The sequence below is a fragment of the Anarhichas minor genome, unplaced genomic scaffold (assembly GCF_050575085.1).
Source record: "Anarhichas minor isolate MPS153535 unplaced genomic scaffold, ASM5057508v1 ptg000016l, whole genome shotgun sequence".
Classification (NCBI taxonomy): domain Eukaryota; kingdom Metazoa; phylum Chordata; class Actinopteri; order Perciformes; family Anarhichadidae; genus Anarhichas; species Anarhichas minor.
In genome coordinates this window covers 2973558-2993088 of record NW_027466462.1, presented here as the reverse complement: position 1 = coordinate 2993088, position 19531 = coordinate 2973558, and the positions used below count along the sequence as shown (strand labels likewise).

The window sequence follows — 19531 nt, the reverse complement described above, 5'->3', positions numbered from 1 at the left end:
TCCCTGTGGATTAGATGTAAAAGTAAAATCCAATGTAAGAATAAAAAAAACACAAACGTTTGGATGTTTTTGAACGAATAATCAAAATGTACTTTTTCTCAAAGTTGATGAAAGAAGAGTACAAACCAAAGAAAAGCATTTTCTTCCAACCTCCCTCCATGATCTGCCGTAATGAGAACAGAATAAATAACAGATACTAGCGTAAAGATGAAGGTACTTCTGTGAATGTGGTCTTACCTCCTCTCTCTGTCTTCACTCGTGTACTCGTGCATTTCCTTCCCTGTCGCCGGAGTTTGGATACTAAACGGTCCATGACCACAAGTAAGTGGTTGTTTTTCTTTGTGCCCTCGGTGAGACACTTTGCAGAGTTTCCAGCGAGGGGATGTTTGCATGCCTGACAATGGGTGTGAGGGCTCTTCTGTCTTTGTGAGGACCGATGTGAGGTTTACACCCTGATTGTGAGGACGTTTTTGGAAAATGAAGACATTTTGGCGAGTCTCTACTTCTTTTAAGGACTTGGTTTTAGGGCTGAGGGTAGAGTTACACTCAGGTTAAGGTTTGGGGTACAACATGAGGAAGAGATGGTTGGTGGCTGGGGAATGCATTAAGTCAAGTATGTCAGTCCTCCCAAGTATAGAAATACAAAACGTGTGTGTGTGTGTTTGTGAGAGAGGTTCCTCCACACACACATTTTGGTTTGCAGCAGACCACTGCAGTGTGTACATGATGTCTGGACAGCACATTTGTTTGTCAGAGCAACAACTTTGCTTTGAAAAGACCAGGTGAGCAGATTGTCCACATAACACACACAACACTCCAAAATGTCCCAATATAAAATATGAGGGACTTTGAAGAATCACGTCAGCATACATCACTGCCTGTTTAACAGCATTAAACTGAAGCTGATGAGTGATTTAACACCATCTGTTTGGGCCAAATGATGAAAAACTGCTTTAAAGAAACGTGATGAACAAGTTTTACAACCAGAGAGAATCGTTTCTGCAGAACGTCACAATCCTTTAATGACTAAATTTAAGGGATACTTGTATCAGAAATGCTTTAATCGTTTCCCTTTTTCTAATAATCTTTAACCCCTTTTTTAAACCGATTAGTTACATGAGACTAAATTGAGATTAAGACGTCGTTTCTCTTTAAAATGCCAGAAAATATCCAACAATTCCCCAATATATCTGCATTACAATTACATCTTCAAATGTCTTATTTCTGTCCGACCAACAGTCCAAAACCTTTCAAAAGTCCAGTGATATAAAACAGAGGCAGTCATCGCTATAACACATTGTGGTACTTTGCAAATGGCGAACTCTAAAACGTTTCCTTAATTAATTATAAACGACGGAAGAACGATTCCGAACGAGCAGAGAAGAAAACAGATCATTCAAAACAAACTACAGTTCCTTTGAATTTTATTACAAAAACAAAAAACAGGATTTTCAGAATTAACAGTACAACAACAAATCTACTCGGAATTAACAAAAAAGAAAAAAAAAAGGATCAGAGAGGACGAGTGTGAGGGAGACGGTGTGTGTGTGTGTGTGTGCATAAGTTTATAAACCCCATTTAAAAAAGAAGAAATCAGAAACTGTATCTGCCCCCCCCTCAAAAAGAGAAAATGTTCAATCTTATTACTACAATTTAACAAACGGAGGAAAACATGACGGGGGAGTGAAACAAAGACAAGAAGGTGGAGAGTCTCATGTTTTATACAAAAACACTTGGCAGAGGATGTGTCAAGCCTTTTCTTTTATTATTCATTAGTTAAGAAAGTCGTCTGTCTCAACAGAAAGTAAACAACGCTCGCAATAAAAACCCATTTAAACATGCACGCACGCACACACACACACACACACACACACACACACACACACACACGCGCGCACAGACATGAAACGCTGATGGATGGATGGAGATGGGAGGTGGAAACAAAAAGAGGCAATGAGGAAGGAGAGGGGAAAACAAGCTAATGAAGTGTGTGTGTGTGTGTCTGGTTCCTTCTTACCATTTCAACATGACACTTCACTGACCGACACGAAAATAACTGGGCGTCTACGTCTATATACACATCGTGTGTCTGAGCGTGTTTTGTTTGTCTTAAGTGTAGGAGTCAAAAGAGCCAGTTGGAGTACAGGGAAGGGTCAAGGGTCAACTAGGTTTGGCAGTGTGTGTGTGTGTGTGTGTGTGTGTGTGAGAGAGATATTTTAGGACCGTCGCTTCTTCTTGTTGGGCGCGCTGGTGTGGGCCGATGGCCGGACCTTTCTCTTCTTGTTGTTGGTGTTGGTGGCGGTGGTGGTGTCCTCCTCCACGTACTGGCTCTCTCTGTCAGCTAAAAACAACATAAATCATCTCTCTGTTCCGATCGCTTTGTCACTCACTTCACACATAAATCACGTTAACTACAACATGTCCAGGCATGGTTTATTGGTAGAGGATTTCACAAACCTTTCCTGGCTTCTTCCTCCAGCTCGTCCCAGTCTTTGCCGCTCTCCTCCTCGCTGCCCTCCGACTCGCCGCTGAAATCTATAAAAACAAAAGTAAAGGAACTGATGTGACTATTGTACTCACTTCTCTACATTGTGTCAAAGAGAATAAGCTCCATTTACCGTAGTAAATCCAACAGTTTGAAATAATAAATCTTACTAGAGTCCTCCGTCTCAGAGTCGTAGTCCTCGTCACTGTCCTCCTCCTCCTGCGTTTCTTCGTCTGCAGACGGGTTGAAAGTTTCATCCTCCATTTCCGACTCTGAATCTTCCTCGGCGCCACTTCCCTGAGACCAAAACAAAACAGAGTCAGAGGGACGTAGTCACACAAACGTGTTTGTTTGAAGTGTTTCTGGTCCACTACCTCGCCCTCTGGGTCCAGGAAAGACCAGCCTCCCTGCTCGAAGAAGCCCTCGGGATCATCGACGATGGTCTTCATGATCTTGGTCCAGTTCAGGGACTGGACTCCCTCCGTGTACTTGATGTCACACGAGCTGAGAAAGAGACAAGAGAGCAATTTAACACACAGAGACCGGAGAGCCTGTGTTCGTAAAGAAGCAGTTGACAAATAAATAAAGAACACACTTGAGCCACTCCTTGATGGGGTCGAGGGAGTTGACGGGCACGGCGTTGATCATGGTGACCTTCTTGTTGTAGTCCTTGTAGACGATGACCACGTCGAAGTTCTTCAGGTGGAACTGCACGCGCTCAAAGTGGACCAGCTCCACCTCGTCCAGAGTCACCACGAACGGGGGCTGGAGTTAAAACCAACAAAGAGGGCAAAATAAATTGGGATAACCGCATTAATACTGAATATTAAGATACATTTTTTATTTTAAATGGGGTTTTTAAGTCAGTGGGTAGGAGGTGTTAAGTGTGCTCACTCACCCATTCAGTGGTGTTGACGAGGGAACCGGACGTGGGTTGTAGCAGACAGGTGCTCCTGTAGGGGGCGCCCTGGAACCTAGAACCAGAACAATCAGACCAACCGCTTATTGAGCGCACCTCTTCCACCGTCCCGGCTCCTCTCGTGTTCACGGTGCGGCGCTTTACTCACCCGAGGTCTCTGAAGGGAACCTCGAACTCCAGCTGCTCTTTAGTCAGCGTCTCCACCTTCTCGATGAAGTTCTTGAAGGCCGACTTGAGCTTGTGCCTCATCTCGCGCTCCATCTGCTCGGCGTACAGGTCGTCCCGGTCGTGCATGTGTTGGTGTTTGCCCAAGTCCGTGGTGATCTCCCCGACCTCGGTGTAGAACTGGACGTCCGTGTGGCGCCGCTTCCCGAACATGATGGCGTTCTGGAAAACGGAAACTTTAAAGTTGTACTCGAACATCTGCGTGTGTGGTATCGAAAACATCTCAAGTGTTGAACCAATAACGCTACCTTGAGGTGGAAGTGGAGTACAATGATCATCTCCCCGTCGCACGGCTGGAAGATGGCGTGTTTGATGTTGTTGTAAAGAATGTCCACTTTATCGCCGCGGACCGACGTGAAACGGAAACCTGTGGGTGAAGAAGAGAGGGAGTGTTCAGTAATAAAAAAGGAGGTTTAAGCGTCCCTCCTGTTCATCCCAATAAGAGCCTTTCTCCCACCGTTGGTGTGCGCCTCCAGCGAGCCCTGCATCCTCTTCTGCGCGATGTTGGGTCGGATGTAGAGGTCTTTGAGTTTGGGGTTGCTGCGGTTGAGGTTGATGACCAGCGAGTCCTGCTTGACGATGCCCTCCTTCTCCTTCTCCTCGGCCTCCCGCGTCTTGTAGCGCTTCTGCACCTCCTTGATGATGCGGAAGGCGTTCTGCAGGTTGGTGGAGGGCACCGACGGGTCGCCGGGAGCTTTGAGGTTGGACGCTCGGTACGTGCTGAGGGGAGAACGGTACCGATCGAGAGTAAGTGAGGAGGACGGATAGGAGACGACCAGGACACAAACATACTTCAAGGTCATTTAAGACCTTCATCAACAATCAAACCAGACAGAGATATGAGTTTCAGTCCCGTGCCGTCAATCAATAAAATGTCATTTTAACCAAATACAACTAATCTTCTCTTTTGCAAACAGTTCAGACTCACATTTCTTTAACAAACGTGGCGTCGGGGTTGGGGAAGATGTTTCCCTCCTGTCGCCCCAGAGAGCTGCCGGGCACGTAGAAGTTGATCCTCAGGTAGGTGTAGTCTCCTTCTACAGACATACTGATGTTCTAAAATAATTTTAAAAAACATTAGTGAATATGAAAATACAATCTGGGAATAAACAGCGGTGACGGCGCCGTCGGCGTACCTTGATGGTGGCGATGTGGAACGGCGTGGCGATACCAAAGACGGGCATGACAACGGTCTCGTACTTCTTGTCGATGAAGATCTTCATTTCTCGGATGTCCTTTTCTCTGGGCATCTGAGACACGTTCTTATAGGACACGTTGGATTTTCTGGCCCTGGAGAGGAAAAGAGGAACTCAATTAACACAAAATGAATCTGTGGCGAGGCCCTCCGCATCATCAGGACATTATTAAGTATTCACACTCACTTCAGGATCTGCTCCTCTCCTTGCCGCTCCGTCAGACGACGTTTGGCTTCCTCGTTCAAATGATTCGCCAACTCCTTCTGGTGAGCCCGCCTCTTCTCCTCCGCCGTCATCTCATTCTGAGTTTGACAAGAGACGCAACTGAGTGATCGCACGCAGAAGACACCAGAGTACAGGGTTCTTTTTATACAAAACGGATGGGAAAATAAATGAATAACACATGCAGAATACGGACATGTGTTACACGGCTTTGGATGGTCAGAGAAATCAAAAACGCACACAAAAAATGAATAAACACTCACTCAAATAAAAAAAAAGGACGACAACGTTCTCCCGATCAGTAAGTGGATTCTCACAACTAAAGCACTTCAGCCGATGAGACTTTAGAAGAAAAGCATTGAATACTTACCTTCCCGAGTAGCTGGTAGAGCACAAAAACATTCACACTCTTAGTTACTGACACTCCGTCAAGGCGCCACATAAACACTGATCACCGGTCACGTATCCGACCACACAAAGGCACCCTCACTCACTCTGGTTCTGTCGGCCAGCAGGGCGGCGCTACGAGCCCCCTTCCCCAGCAGCTCCTCTGCATCGTCCCCGTCCTCCTCATCATCATCCTCATCGTCATTCTGAGGAGAAAGAACCATGTAATGAGCTGCGATGATCGTGATTAAATCATGTTTACTGCATTACGCTGTTGATACAAATTCAACCTGCATGTTTCAAAGTAAAAGCCCTGGTATCCTTTAATTTCCGAACAAGGCTTTTATTGTGAAACATTAGCAGGACCAGTGTTGTGGGAAATTCAGTGACTGAACGTCTACTGCCATCGTGTGGCGCTTGTACGTTACTACATAATACAGTTTGGAGGAGACAAAGCATCTTTTTAAACAGCTTTAGAAATACATCCAATACATACGCGAACTGTTCAGCTTCAACTTCTTCTTTCCTTTTCCTTTTGTTCGTGCAATTAGCGACAAAAAGTTAAAAGATGCAAAACCGCGTACCTTCAAGAAGATCCCAACATTCTTGATCTTCTTCTTGACTGGTGTGAGTATGGTGGCCGCCTCTTCCTATTGCAGAAACATTTCAGGTTGTGATGAATAAGTTGCTGTGACTTGTACTTGTTTATAATGTTGAGGTCACAGTGTTTCTACAGTGTCGCTCGTATCAAGGGAAAGCGTACCTCATTGATCTGTATCGTGTCCCCGATAAACAAGGCGTACTTCCTCTGCTCGTCCTTCTTGCCGTCTTTATTGACGAGGTCGGCGAAACCCAAACTGATGCTCAGCACCATGCCTGGAGGAGACGCACACAAGCTGCTTAACAATTACGTAATGTAGAGAGACGTTCGTGAACCGCATTCACTCAACATAGACAACGACAGACATTTGCATCCGAATGTGCCGACTTCTCACCTCTTTTAAGTTTGTACTGGTTTTTAGCGTTCAGAACCAAGGAGCCTTCTCTGAACTCGATTCCCATTGCAAAGCTACAAAGAACAAGAAAACAACAATATGTGAGACGAGTGTGTGAACGTGTGCGAGAACACGGAGGAGAAAAAGATGTAAAATGTGAGCATCTACCCGAGGTTTTTGGTCAGCTTTGCTACGAGGTCCGACTTCTCCTTCTTCACGTAGTCCTGAACAGCGTTGTAGGCGTCGCTGATTTTTACTCCTGCAAAGAAAAACACACAAATATACTTAACCCTGTATTTACCACAGTTGCCTTGCTGCTTGTAATAACTACCTACTTAGGTAGTTTTTTTCAAATATTGTATTTTAGTCATTTTTAAAGCCAAAAAAGCCTCTAAAATGTTCAAATGTTATGCCCATCTTTGAGTTTTGTACATTTTGAATTCATGTCCTTGCGACGTAATTTTCAGCAGATTCATAGTAGTTTAAAATATTTCCCACGCTCCCAGCATGCCCCTGAACCCACCGTGTTTGAGATGCTTGAGCAGCTCCTCTTCCACCTGCAGCAGGAAGTTGTAGTTGTCCTGCATCTCCTGAGGCGGGTCCACCATGAGGGTGCGCACCAGGTTGGAGCAGTACGACTTGTAGCGGATCCCCATGGCGCACGTGATGGCACCGAAGTGCATGTGGTTCTTGTCGCTGGAGCAGAAAAGACGTGTCCGTTAAAGTGATGGTCAGGGTCAAAATGTACGATCGTCTCAGGTTGTTTTGCCTTTTATTCTCCTTCCGTTTTCACGCATCCAGTCTTTATGCTAAGCTAAGTTACAATTACCAACAACTTTTAAAAAACGTATCACCGTGCCTCTGCTCCGGTGAGGGGAGCTACCTGACGACGCTGAACTTGAGGCTGTAGTTGCCTCCGCTCTGGATGATGGGAGGGTAACACATCTCCACCGTGGAAGGATCCGCACCGCCCAGGTACTTCTTCTCCTCGATGGCCTTCTCCACCGACTCCGCCAGTTTACTGTGGCGCACTTTCTGTTGGGGGGAGGGCGAAACAAAACAATTCCTAATTACTCCGACATGGAATTAAAAACTAGGAGGCTGATAGACGTTTTTCAACAGCTACAATTCCAGTACACACTGCCAGCATTAGTCCAGTAAACTTCAATCAATAATCATCAGTCCAACATGACTCCACTGTTCCTTCTCCTCACCTCATCTGCGTCGACGATCTCCATGACGCGCTCCTTGAAGAACTTGGAGTAAACCTCGCTGGTGATGGCCGCCGCCTTCTTCATCAGCGCCAGCTCTCCGTCTTCCTTCACCGCCATCGTGTACGCGACCACAGCGCTGATGTCCACCTGCAGGTCAGGAAGCAACGTGAAAAAGGGAAAGGTGTGACCAAACTAGAGAATACAAGACAGTTATATATAAAATATTAAACTTTTTGGATCATGTTTTACCTTCTCCAGCCCCTCAGCGGTGATGGTGTCGTTCCAGCTCTTCATGTAATCCCCGGGGAACTTATCTTTGCTGAAGATCCCCACCGTCTTGCCGTCTTTGCTGCCTCTGATCGCCTCGATCATCTTGTCGAAGTTGGCCTTGTTGCTTTCATTCTGAGACACCAAACGGCAGTTAAGAATCTGATTGACGTACACACAGAAAATCTGTTCACCACGCCTGCCTCCCAAAAATCACACCCTCAAATCATGCGCAGATAAGTGTACAAAAAAAGGGAGTGTGTATTCAGGCCATTACCTCCGTGTCTTTACACAGGTTACCTTTTCTCTGGTGAGCAGGGTGATGGGCGGGACGCCGTTGGCGTTCTCGTTGCCTTTAGTTATGGCCACCTGTTTGAGGAAATCCACCTTCTTCTTGCTGGCAAGGAAGATGATTTTGGTGTCGCAAAAGACCATGATGGTGTCCGTCAACTCGTAGCCAAACAGCCATGTCTGAGGGGAAAAAAGAAGAACTAAAACATGTATACGAACCAGATTCATAGAGTTATCCATCCGTGAAACCCCTTAAAACGCACGTGTAAAATGCTGAGAACTGTCGTGACAAATGCAATAAAACCCTCACATGTAAGAGGGGTGATAGCAGCAATTTATCCAAACATTTGGTCAGTTTTTGACTGTTTGTCGAGCAGCCGTCCATCCTTGTCCGCTGCAGCTAACGTTAGCGATGCCGTACGGAGTCTCATAATAAGAATAGGTGAATAAATTAAAGCTAATTGTTTAGCTGCGAATGTATTTTAAAGATTTTGGAACTTCTTGTACTGCTGCTCAAGAAAGACTTTGTTTACATACAAGAATAATAAAGCAATGTTGATTATTTTCTTAATTAATTGCTGCACATGAATGCATCAGCATCTTAAAGGTGACCCTGTAATGCTGGAGTGTGCTCTTACCTGTATGGCCGTGGATTTGGCGTACACAATTTCCTCGTCCACGCCGACAGACACCACAATGGCATCAACTTTGCCAAACTCATCTTCTCCTTTCTGGGAAACCAAAAAAGAAAGATACAAGCACACATCTAGTGTTATGCATGAAAAGGAAAACCATACTGGAGGTGCTCCTACTATTATAGTATCGCTGGTAGACAAAGAGTGCTGGTTTCAGTTGTTACATGAATAATAATAATGCATCAGTCCTACATGACTCCATGATAAGACACCTGGCAGCACACTGGGGGGGCTGCAAGTCTCATAAAGCTGTTTTTAAGTCTTTAAATGACTTATAATGCAAACAAAGTGTTCCTTAATGGACCTATTTGCGTAATTGGGCTGTAATAACCAAGTAGAAAGCTAAGCAAAAACTTCCAAGTTAAAACTTCCAAGTAACAATGAGTTTAATGCCTTAAAAAATAAGCTATACTGTTGCGTTTATATAATGAGACACAGGTACTCATTTAGAGAAAAGGGATTTCCAGAAGATGCAGGCATCCTGCACATGTTACTGGGACGTTATTCATGCTAATTAGCCACAGCTAACATTAGCATGTAGCGACGTTACAAACCCTAACTGACATTAACATAATGGCCAACGGCTTCGGCAGCCAAATGTCAAGCACACCTGTATATGTATGTGTATTATGTTTCAGTGCTCACTTTAACGCGTTGTATTTGTCATGCATTGGTCATTTTAACTCGCTACACATTTTAGCTGCTCGGCTATGTAAGTTAGCTCGGTTAGCAAACTTACTAGCTAACGTGATGAATTGGGATGAAGTGTGCTAACATGAGTTTGCTAGCGGTTATAGCATGTTGTGATACAATAGACTTGGTGGGACGTCTTCTAAAACACGTATAGTTGAAAAATGTTGTTTTTAAAGTGCAAATAAAGCAGGTACACAATGTGCAGACTGAGGCCTGGTTGTGGGCAAAGAAACGGCACAACAGTTAACTCGCTAAGGAGAAAAAACCGCGGCTAACTTAGCCGTTGGTAACGTTGTCTCCCAACAGCCCACTTTCTCCACGTGCAAGTTAACCACAGCAGACGACACGAGCTTCAAATCGTCCGTTTTGTTACCTTCCAGTTGCTGTACAGTCTCTTGATCCGGCGGTAGTACGCTTCCTTATCCAGGTTTACCGCCATGGTGAGTCCTCTGGTGCAAACTCCAGCTCCCGGCTTCGCTTCTCAAGCAGGGCCGGATGATGATGAGGATGATGATGATCAGTGTCAACTAACGATAACGCACTTTCTTTCCACGCCTGTCGAGATCCACGCACCACTACTAGTCGTACTTCCTTTATATTTTGACCACAGAGGCCTTTTTCCACTGAGGAAAGGGGTTATGTAAAAAAAAAAAAAAAAAAAAAAGCCACGCAAAAAAAAAAACTTATGAGCAATCACTCGGTTAAAAATACGATAAATTATTAAAATATAATGTAATTTGGCTTTACGCCACACTCACAACCACGCACACACCAATCTGTTATAATTAAGTCCTCGGTCCCTCCTCCTTTCCTTTCTCCTAGTGCTTCCTTTGCCTCTCCCTCCCCCTCCGAGTCTCCACATATCAGCTTTTTACAATTACAAAACGATATTTAAAACCATCATGGCGCCTAAAAGAAGCTGCTGATGTGATAAAATAACGTGAAAAGGAGACGATGAACAAAAGTCTAAATTCTTTGCGAGTTCCTGTTCTCCTGTTTTTGTTACTTTGTGATTTAATGTGATGGTTTTGTGGCGCATTCAAATGATATTTGCAGCGCAGCAGCGCCCTCTGCCTTGTCTTGACCACGCTGCTTTTTCCCGCCATGGTGGGTTTTCCCGCCATCGTCATCAAACGCTTCCACTGACGTTAATCTCGCGATAGAAACTGCAGCGTTCAAATCACACGTGGGCTACAACTATTTTCTGGCTTTTGGGGAATAATTTAAAGGTTTTTATGAACATTTTATATTATCTTTCGTACTATTATTTATTATTTATTATTTTCCCATATTAATTACAGATTTTGTTTTTTTTAAGTATTACAAAGTAGGTTTTTTTCTAATATTCAGTGGTAAAACTGAACTTCTTCCATGCAAGTTATATCATAACAAAATAAATATATATGCGTGTGTATTTTTTGTTCCTGTATCCCCTGTACTATAACTCAAATAAATGCCCCTCCAGCTATAATCCTGAGGCCAAAATGTGCATCACCAAATGTATATTAAAACATAAAATATTTTATTTCACCATTAAAAACATTTCCAGGATATCTACAACAAACCAGACCAGTTCCCTGCATTATTTCATCTTTTTTTTTGGAAGCAACCATTCCCTTCCTTTATTCTGCAACAGACCTGAAAGCAAAGTTCTTTAAATTAAACAGTTGTGTTAAAAAGTAAAGCTTTTCATATTTCCCCGTACAGTAGTGTTGTCAGAGCTGGTGTGCGTTTCATTTCATTCCGATACTTTCACCACATATTTAAAAAGCTCTTATGTTGCGGGGTGTTACAGCAGGAGAGGAGAACACGAGTCATCTTTCGACTGAACCTTAGCACCTGTTTTCAAAGTGTGAGTTAAAATCGTTTGCACGGTGGTAGTTTAAAGTGCTTTAGAAAGGTGACAAACTGCATTTGGCTTGCGGCAGATTAATTTCCCCCGTCGTCTCACAAACATTTGACCTTTTTGTACGACTCCAAACTACCTTTAGGATTGTTTGTGCTTTGCCCAGTAGTCGCTCGTGTGTACGCTACATCTTTAAAAGAAGCACCTGATCACATTAATGAAGAGAACAATTAAATGCTTCATAGATGACTCGAGCCTCCGTGTGACAGTAAAGGGAAGAGCGAACACATGTGAAGTGTTTTAAATGAATAAAATGAACTCTCATGATTCCCCTTCCTGCACAAAACAATTAAAAACACCATAAGTCCATAATAAAATGTTCTTTTTCTTTATGAAGCCCATATTTCAGATTCACAATAGATGATCACTTGGAAGTTTCTTCTTCTCCTTTTTCTTCAGTCTTATTATTCATCCATCTGTCCTCTCTGTGAGCCGTCATTCCCGCTGCGGTATTTCCAAATAATTCAGAGTTTTTCTTCCTGCTGGAGAGTCGTTTGTGTCGATTTTAGTGATTTTCAAATACTTTTCCTGCGACTGCCTCGTCGACAAAACGGAGCGTTTATGTGCCGACACCCGAGCCTGGTGGTTCCTTCCCTCCTCTGTTCATGTCACCTTGTTACTCTCCTCTGTCCTCGTCCCCTATGTGACAGTGGTGAAGTTCTGCCCTCGGATGGCGCACCAGGCCATGAACACATCTCTGTGGAGCAGAAAAAAAAAGATTATTTTCACGACACTTAAAGTAAATTTCTGACAAATTAGTTTTGATTATCAGTTAGTGTGGAACTACGTGTGCGAGTTAAACTATTAGTTGGTTTATTTATTGTTTTCTTTTACAGCCCTTTAAAGCTTCTCAGTCCATCACAGCTGAACAGACAGGACCTCACTACTCTATCGACACACTGACTGATAATAGAAAACTAATGTGCATGCTGCTGGTGAACACACCTGCAGTGTGTGGCGACACACTCGTTGCTACAGTACTCCTTGTCCCAGTCTTGGCACTCCACAGCGGGCCTCGTGCAGCCGGCGCGCACACAGATGTTACGGCTGGCGGCGGGAGTCGTCACACTCGGGACGGGGGCGACGTTCACCTCAACCTCCATCTGGGAGACAAAAACAAGCCCAAAGACAGATTTACATTTAAAAAGGTGTTCATCAAACCGTCCAAATGTGCAGCTCAGGCCTGCGTTGCTGAGCTCACCCCTTCCTCTGCCTCCGCCACTTCCTCTCCTCCCGTCACCAGGTCGGCCGACTGTCCCACCTCCACCGTCAGACCCGCGGGGGACACCGACGTGGGCGCCCTGCCGGCCGACGTCACGCTCATCGCCGCTCTCGGATCCACCTGCCGCGACGACTGAATGACCTTGATCTGCAGCGGGGGCGGAGCCGTGGTGGCGACGACCGCGCCTCCGCCTCGCGGCTTGGCCTGCAGAGGGGGCGGGGCCTGGGCATGCACCATCTGCTGCAGCCGAGGCGGCAGAGAGGTGCTCTGCATCTGCTGCAGCGGCGGCGGCTGGCGCGGCGAGGAGGCGGCCGTCGCCGTGACCGTCACGCCGCCGGAGGGCAGCTGCATCTGCTTGATGATGATCTTGGCGACGGTGGGCGGGTTCGGCGGGGCGGGGGCGGGAGCGGGCGGCGGCGGTTGGGGTTTGGTGGCGCCGGTGCGGGAGCGCGTGGTGACCTGCGGCAGGTCCAGGATGATGTTGGAGGTGCAGATGTTGGTGATGGTGTTCTCCTCGGGGTTGTAATGCTGCGACCTGGTGGAGCGGGCGGCGAGGGTGGAGGCGTGGGCGGCCATGACGGCGGGACCCAGGGCCGAAGGTGGGGGCGACGGAGGCGACGGGGAGGTGTCCATGACTTCGATGGGGGCCTACAGAGAGGACGGTCGGACACAAAGACGTACAACATTCATTATGTAGATGTAGAAGATGCTCAGAGTGAGTTTTAATGCATTCTGTACATGCATGTATTTTGCTTATATTTTAAAACAGGAAACGCCACAAAAACCGCAATACAGCATGCAGAGTGTGTCACAGTAGCTCACCTGAGAACTCTGGCCGGCTCTGTACTCCGCCAGCGCCTTCAAGTAATCCTTCTTAGCCGCTTCGTTTTTCCTTTTGTAAACCTGCGAAAAAAACATTATACATCACGCACTGACATTAGGACGTTATTGAGCCTACAAGAAGATACTTTGAAAGACATTTCCTTCAAGCTGAGCTCAATCTACCCGATCAATAAATGGACTATGAAATGCACATTCCTAAAGTGTCGAGGGTTTCGTCTCACCTGTTTCTGCTCCTCCCCCAGGCTGTCCCACATCGAGGCCACGATCTTCGACACCTCTCCAAACGTGGCGTTGGGGTTTTGTCCCTTAATGGCCGCCTGCGTGTCCCTGAAGAACAAGGCGTAGGCCGACACGGGTTTCTGGGGCTCGTTGGGGTCTTTCTTAGTCTTCCACCTCTTCGCTCCTTTCCGCCCGGCGGCTGGCGAGATGCTGGTGGTGGGGAAGGAGAGCGGGGGAGCGGACAGGGAGGGATCGAGGGAGATGACTCCGGGGGAGACGGCCAGAGAGACCGGAGACTCCACCAGGACGCTCTGATGGGAGGGGACGGGGACGGAGCATGTTAGAGGCAGGAAAACATTTCAAAATGGTTTTCTTTTTTAAAAACTGCTTACGGGACAAGAAACACCAAATTGCTTAAACTGTGCCGTTTTTATCAAATATAAAATTAGAATAATAACTCTTTTGGCTTCATTAGGACTGTGTCGTGGTGTAAGAACGTTGATGTTTTAAAACTCACCCTTCTGAAGTCGTCCATGTCGTCGTCCTGGAGCGAGCTGGTGGGCGACGCCGTGGCCGACAGAGGGTTGTCGGGCGACTGGGGCCCCTGCAGCATGTTCCCGCCCCCCAGGCCGAGCCCCAGCTGAGCGCTGAGCTCGGACTGGTCGATGGTGGTCAGCTGGCTGGACCCCAGCAGGCCCTGGCTCATGTCGCCCAGCGGGACGTCGATGGTCACCAGGGACGAGCTGCTGAACTGAGAGCCGATGGGGTGGCCGAGATCCTGGGGACGGGAATGAAACGTGAGCGAGTTCGCCTGGTGTTTGGCACCGAGGTAACAGCTCAGACGTCTGCTCACCATGCCCAGCGACGAGCCCAGCAGAGCGCTGCCTCCCGACTGGCTGATGACTCCCAGGCTCAGGTGCTCCAGTCCCTGCGAGGGGGCGTTGACGAAGGTGGAGGCGAACGAGGGGTCGTCCCCTTCCACCACGGCGTTCCCGGGCACCACCACGCTGTCGGAGGGGCCCGTGTCCGACAGCCCCCCGAAATGGGACACCACGTCCGACACGGTGAGTGCCGAGTCTGGATCCAGCGAGATGGGGGGGATCTCGAACTCCTCATCGCCGAGGCTGGGAGTGTGGAACGTCTGGAGCGGAGAAGAAGAAGAAGAAGAAGAGTGGAGGGAAGAGAAAACAAGTTTGTGAGAAACTGTGGTGGAGAGGAGGAAACAACAATATGGAAAGAAAGAGCCACACGAGAAAGTTGGGAGAAGAAAGTCAGTCATTACGGCAAACAGAGTTTGGACAAAAGTTAATTTAAAGACATACTTGAATACTGACACATCTCCAAAATACTGTGTGTGTGTCAGAAAGTGTTTGAGTCAGCGGAGGAGAAAGTGCGGCACAAAGAGAGATTAGTGGGTTAGCTGGCTCTCTTTTAACTAAAGTAGATTTCGTTATATTCCTACAGGATCCTGAGAAGGACAAACATACCGAGTGTACAATAAAGTGAGAAGTAATAAAGAATCACATCAGCTGGCTCTTTACTTACTTGTTACTAATTATAACAAAGATAAAAGGGTTTAGAAATGGCCATACTTATTGCTTTTAGCCTTACTTTTTAATATCTGGTTATCAAACGAATCATCCCCGTTTCATCTTGTGTCTTATGAAGTATTGTTACATGTTGATGATGTTGCATCATGGGAACTCGTATAGCTGGATAGGAAAACCCCTGAGTTAGTTTAGGCAGTAGAGAAGCAGCTCGGTGACACCAGTCATCCAGGATCACAGTGAAGCTAGAAGAAGGCAAGTTGGTCATGCAATAATACAAATAAGTGTGCTGACAGGTGATCAGCCGAGAGTGAGAAATGCTGATGATTGAAATATTACAGGTGTTAAGAGTATGTATGCCATGCCTGGAAAATGCTCTCTAACCTGGTTGAACTGTTTGGCTCTCTTATTTGTATACTTTCATCCCTCTTTTTGTAACATTTCTATCTATTCTGATGATAAAATAGCCTCTTATTAAAAGCTTGTTTCCTAAATGACAGCATTGTTTTAAAAAGAAAGCAAAAAAAGGTCTGGATTTAAGCAGGAAGGGGGTAGTGAAATATAAAGTATTTATAAATGATTCATACTCCACCGGCAGATCCCGCGAGGTTGAAGAGGTCAATGGGTTTAGTGGAACACTAAAAGATGCGAGTATGTCAGTGATGCACGTTGATTACAAATGTTTGTTTACGTTACTCACGGCGCTGACGTTAAGTCGTTCGTAGCCTTGTTGTGTAGGACTCGCACAAGATAAAAATCTATTATTAACATGGTTGACATGCTACGAAATATAATTTGTTGATTAAGTTAGAGATCGTTGATCGGCTTGGTTGTGGTTGACTACAGTCAAGTCACAGAGCTAAGCGTCCATTTTTCCTAAAACGTAAACAACTTGTGATCTTTTTAAACCCTGAAGATCCTCTATCTAATAGAGATCATTTTGGTTTTAAATTGTACAAATTGAGCAAGCTACGACTTCACATCCTGACTCATTTCACATCGCGACCCATTTATAGTTAATTAAATTCATCATGGGGGTCTGGATCCTCCAAAAAGCAGACTTTTTTTGACACATTGGGGCTGTTTTTCTTGTGAATTACAGGACAGTTTGACCCCTTCAGGCCTCTATAAATGAATCAAATAAAATCTAAAAAGTGAGAATCAATCTTTTGGTTGAACCGGTCACAACTCATCGACACATGTAGATATAGATTTGCTGTATAAGGCGTCACAAAGGTTGGGAACCAGAGGCTGAAACAAGAGCCACATTTACGAGGCTGAAACTCTATTACTCTGCTATGACATGAAAAGCAGCTTTAGCTCTGTGACTCTTATGTACGGTAATGAATAGGTGTGATTCTGCTTGATTTTAACCCGAAACATGTGTCCACAGCTGTGTGGCTCCATGGCAATAAACAAAAGCCCATCAGAGAGACATCCAGGGCCCTATAAATCCAGATGTGAAGGACGCCTACCTCTGAGGAGGAGAGGAAGGGATGGCCGGACCCAGAGATAGTCAGGTAGTTGTCACTGCCTCCAGGGAACTGAAACATTAAGATACACAAGTCAGGAATAAAATCAAGATTATTGATGTCAAAGGATTCTCCAAAACCAGACTCCATCCTCTTTTTTGGACATTAAAACACACAAGGATGTGTTATAACCAATCAAGAAAAGAACACTTGAGGTGCGTTCACGACACCCATTAGTTAGTTAAAATATAGAACATTGTGTCCGTTTGTTTGTGTGAATGACGTGTGGACCCATTCATAAAGATAGAGTCACCTTGGTGTCAGTGTCAAACCCATTGAAGGACTGCGGATCCAGGAACTCCGGGTCACCGTCGTGCTGCCCGGTACCGTCCGTTAAATCCGAATAAAAATTCAGGTCCATCTTTTTCAACTGGGCCTCATATGTTATAGCTTATGAGGCCCCCGTCTTACAGCAACCGGGCCAAAAATAGCCTGTCTGTCTGCTGTCTGTCTGGCTACGTTAGCTGCCGACGGGTAACGTGGCTGTTGCCAGTCTGTCGTGCTGATCTGTCCTACCACGGTTTAGCTTTAGCTGGCTTTGACGCAAGGCTGCAGCACTCCTCACTTCAAGAATCTTTTGTCCGTCGGTCCCCAAACGTGACAATTAAACCAACGGACGCAGCTCGCGGGCACGGCTGACGTGGCGTTACATTTAACGGACAGACTGTTTTAAAGCCGCTCGAGATGGTCTGTGGCACGAGAGAATGGTCGTTTCAAAGGTGTCTGACAGGGAGAGAGGAACGCAGAGCAGGATCGGCTCTGCTTAGTGTTGGCCCGGGCCAGGCTGCTCAATGGATCCAGAGCGGCGGATCGTGGAGAGAATTAACGGGGAAAAGGGATCACGCCGGATGTTGAATGATGATTTCAAAATAAAAATAGGTTGCTAACTTGGTTTTTATGTTTTTTTAATTCAACCCATTTTACTATTTATTTTAAAACAATACAATTAAATACATTACAATACCCACAAGACAGAATTATAGTGAAATATGTGTGGTCGGATAAACCCGTTAGGGGACTCAATAGACAAGATATTGAGCATTTGTTTTAACTATTCTCTGTTACAGTGCACATAGCAGATTTAATATTTGTTTTGACTGTTAACAATAGCCTCTTTCTCTTCTCCAGGCACTGTGGAAGTGCCCAAAGTACCCGCTGGAATAACACTAAACGACACAAGGTTGTGTCTGTTCATTTGGTTTAATTTGATTAAACACAAATATACTACAACCGGTATTTGAGATCTAAGAGCTGTCTGTATATATAATATTATTTTTTTATATTTTAGATATTGTGGATTTTTTACTTAGTTAATATTCTTTACTGTTTATTACTTATTTATAATACTTGTTTTGATCTTGTTTTTACTATGTCTCTTGTTTGCACTATCCACTATTCTGCTGTAATCCTGTACATTTCCCCACTGCGGGACTAATAAAGGATTCTCTTATTTTATCTTAGATTTTATTTATATATACAAGACTTCTCTACTCTCTATCGACTCAAAGGTTAGGAAATAATACAGATCATCAGTGGGTTTATCACAGATGTTCTTTAATATGTTGACAAGCTGCGGTATTCCGCAGAAATTCTAATAGATTTGAGTTTTGAGTCTCAATTTAAATTATTAGTTCATTTTTTGGTTGTAAAATGTCTAAGTATACAACAACTTTCTCACAACCTTTTTTATACCTTGATCTAGCAGGCTTACATACAAAATCATAGATGTTTGCTTTAAAAACATAAATAAATAATATAATAAAAAAATATATATATATATTTTGAGCGACATATTTTTTGACTATGGATATTGGACCCCATGAAGTGTAATGGGGATCCCCAAAAAAACACGGGTGTCCCAAATATGTTTTGGTCACCGCATAACCCATTGATGATTCATGCTTTTATTTTGAAAGCTACGACAGGAAGCCGCCTGTCATTCTGTTCTTACTGATTTTAATCCAACCGACAAAATGAGTTAACTTTGCTACAGTTGATTATTGCAGCTTTAACAAGCATTAGACATAATATTATGTCACCGAACAAATTATTTATAAAGTCTTAAATCAATAAAATGACGAATGAAATAAAATAAAAAATTAAACATGTCCGGGCTGATGCGCTCGCGACAAGAAAACCAAAAGATCGTGTTAGAATTGATCATCACGTATGAAGACAAAAGGTGGTTCTTTTTTATTAAGTTAAAAGTTTCTAATACCAACTACTCTTACCTCCATTCTCACCCCCGAAATCTGATTTATGTTTTGTTTTTTTATCCCACTTTTTGCAAGTGAACTTCGCCCAGAATTGATTTCCTCAAATATCACAACAGGGGCACCGGCTTCCTGATTGTACGTACGACAGGAAGGGACGTCATCACGTAGAAGAAATCATTTATTCCAGAATAAACGGCAGTTAATTTAGAATCTATCTTTCAACCGCAATGACCATTATATAATATATTTATAAATATAAAATTTTAACATTCAAGATTAAAGGTATTGGATAAAATGTATTTAAAAAATTAGGATGTTTTTCCATTAGATGTTTTCTTTTATATATATTCTGATAAATAATAAATGACTTAAATTATTTGTGCATCAGAATTCCTCCCGATGAATCTCTTAGCATCTTGTTAATAAATTCGGATAAATATTAGTACCAATATCAGAC

The 19531-nt window shown here is 44.6% G+C and overlaps 2 protein-coding genes across 5 annotated transcripts; both read right to left on the bottom strand.

Annotated features, from left to right (window-relative positions):
- Nucleotides 1-1407: 1407 nt before the first annotated feature.
- On the bottom strand, nucleotides 1408-10389 carry supt16h (SPT16 homolog, facilitates chromatin remodeling subunit). The gene is made up of 24 exons (XM_076092433.1): nucleotides 9963-10389; nucleotides 8840-8932; nucleotides 8211-8381; nucleotides 7893-8045; nucleotides 7644-7790; nucleotides 7313-7464; nucleotides 6953-7125; nucleotides 6598-6688; nucleotides 6430-6503; nucleotides 6198-6310; nucleotides 6019-6084; nucleotides 5542-5640; nucleotides 5012-5127; nucleotides 4766-4919; nucleotides 4558-4685; nucleotides 4087-4349; nucleotides 3878-3996; nucleotides 3553-3791; nucleotides 3384-3459; nucleotides 3081-3250; nucleotides 2860-2989; nucleotides 2656-2782; nucleotides 2458-2535; nucleotides 1408-2341 (listed from the first exon to the last, which is right to left on the bottom strand). The coding sequence occupies exons 1-24, from the start codon at nucleotides 10026-10028 to the stop codon at nucleotides 2217-2219; spliced, it is 3123 nt and encodes a 1040-aa protein (XP_075948548.1). The 5' UTR covers nucleotides 10029-10389; the 3' UTR covers nucleotides 1408-2216.
- A 701-nt stretch (nucleotides 10390-11090) lies between these two features.
- Nucleotides 11091-19215, bottom strand: tox4b (TOX high mobility group box family member 4 b). 4 transcript variants are annotated; one of them, XM_076092436.1, is made up of 10 exons: nucleotides 19090-19215; nucleotides 16802-16870; nucleotides 15914-15964; nucleotides 14633-14920; nucleotides 14297-14557; nucleotides 13782-14090; nucleotides 13540-13620; nucleotides 12697-13365; nucleotides 12441-12598; nucleotides 11091-12192 (listed from the first exon to the last, which is right to left on the bottom strand). In XM_076092436.1, exons 1-10 carry the CDS (start codon nucleotides 19093-19095, stop codon nucleotides 12135-12137), a joined length of 1950 nt encoding a protein of 649 aa, XP_075948551.1. In that variant the 5' UTR covers nucleotides 19096-19215; the 3' UTR covers nucleotides 11091-12134. The 4 variants fall into 4 exon arrangements, with proteins under 4 accessions (XP_075948551.1, XP_075948549.1, XP_075948552.1 ...); XM_076092434.1 differs by lacking the exon at nucleotides 19090-19215 and adding an exon at nucleotides 17112-17834; XM_076092437.1 differs by lacking the exon at nucleotides 15914-15964 and having other exon boundaries at nucleotides 19090-19214.
- Between the last annotated feature and the right edge of the window lie 316 nt (nucleotides 19216-19531).

Excerpts from the sequence above, each read along its gene's own strand:
- supt16h (XM_076092433.1), bottom strand. The coding sequence starts at position 10,028 with ATGGCGGTAAACCTGGATAAGGAAGCGTACTACCGCCGGATCAAGAGA. Across the intron at positions 5,641-6,018 it reads ATGTTGGGATCTTCTTGAAG|AATGACGATGAGGATGATGA; the intron begins GTACGCGGTTTT and ends CTTTCTCCTCAG. Across the intron at positions 2,783-2,859 it reads TCCTGGACCCAGAGGGCGAG|GGAAGTGGCGCCGAGGAAGA; the intron begins GTAGTGGACCAG and ends TTTTGGTCTCAG.
- tox4b (XM_076092434.1), bottom strand. The coding sequence starts at position 17,219 with ATGGACCTGAATTTTTATTCGGATTTAACGGACGGTACCGGGCAGCAC. Across the intron at positions 15,965-16,801 it reads CCTTCCTCTCCTCCTCAGAG|TGTTCCACTAAACCCATTGA; the intron begins GTAGGCGTCCTT and ends CGCATCTTTTAG. Across the intron at positions 12,193-12,440 it reads TGTGTCGCCACACACTGCAG|AGATGTGTTCATGGCCTGGT; the intron begins GTGTGTTCACCA and ends TCTGCTCCACAG.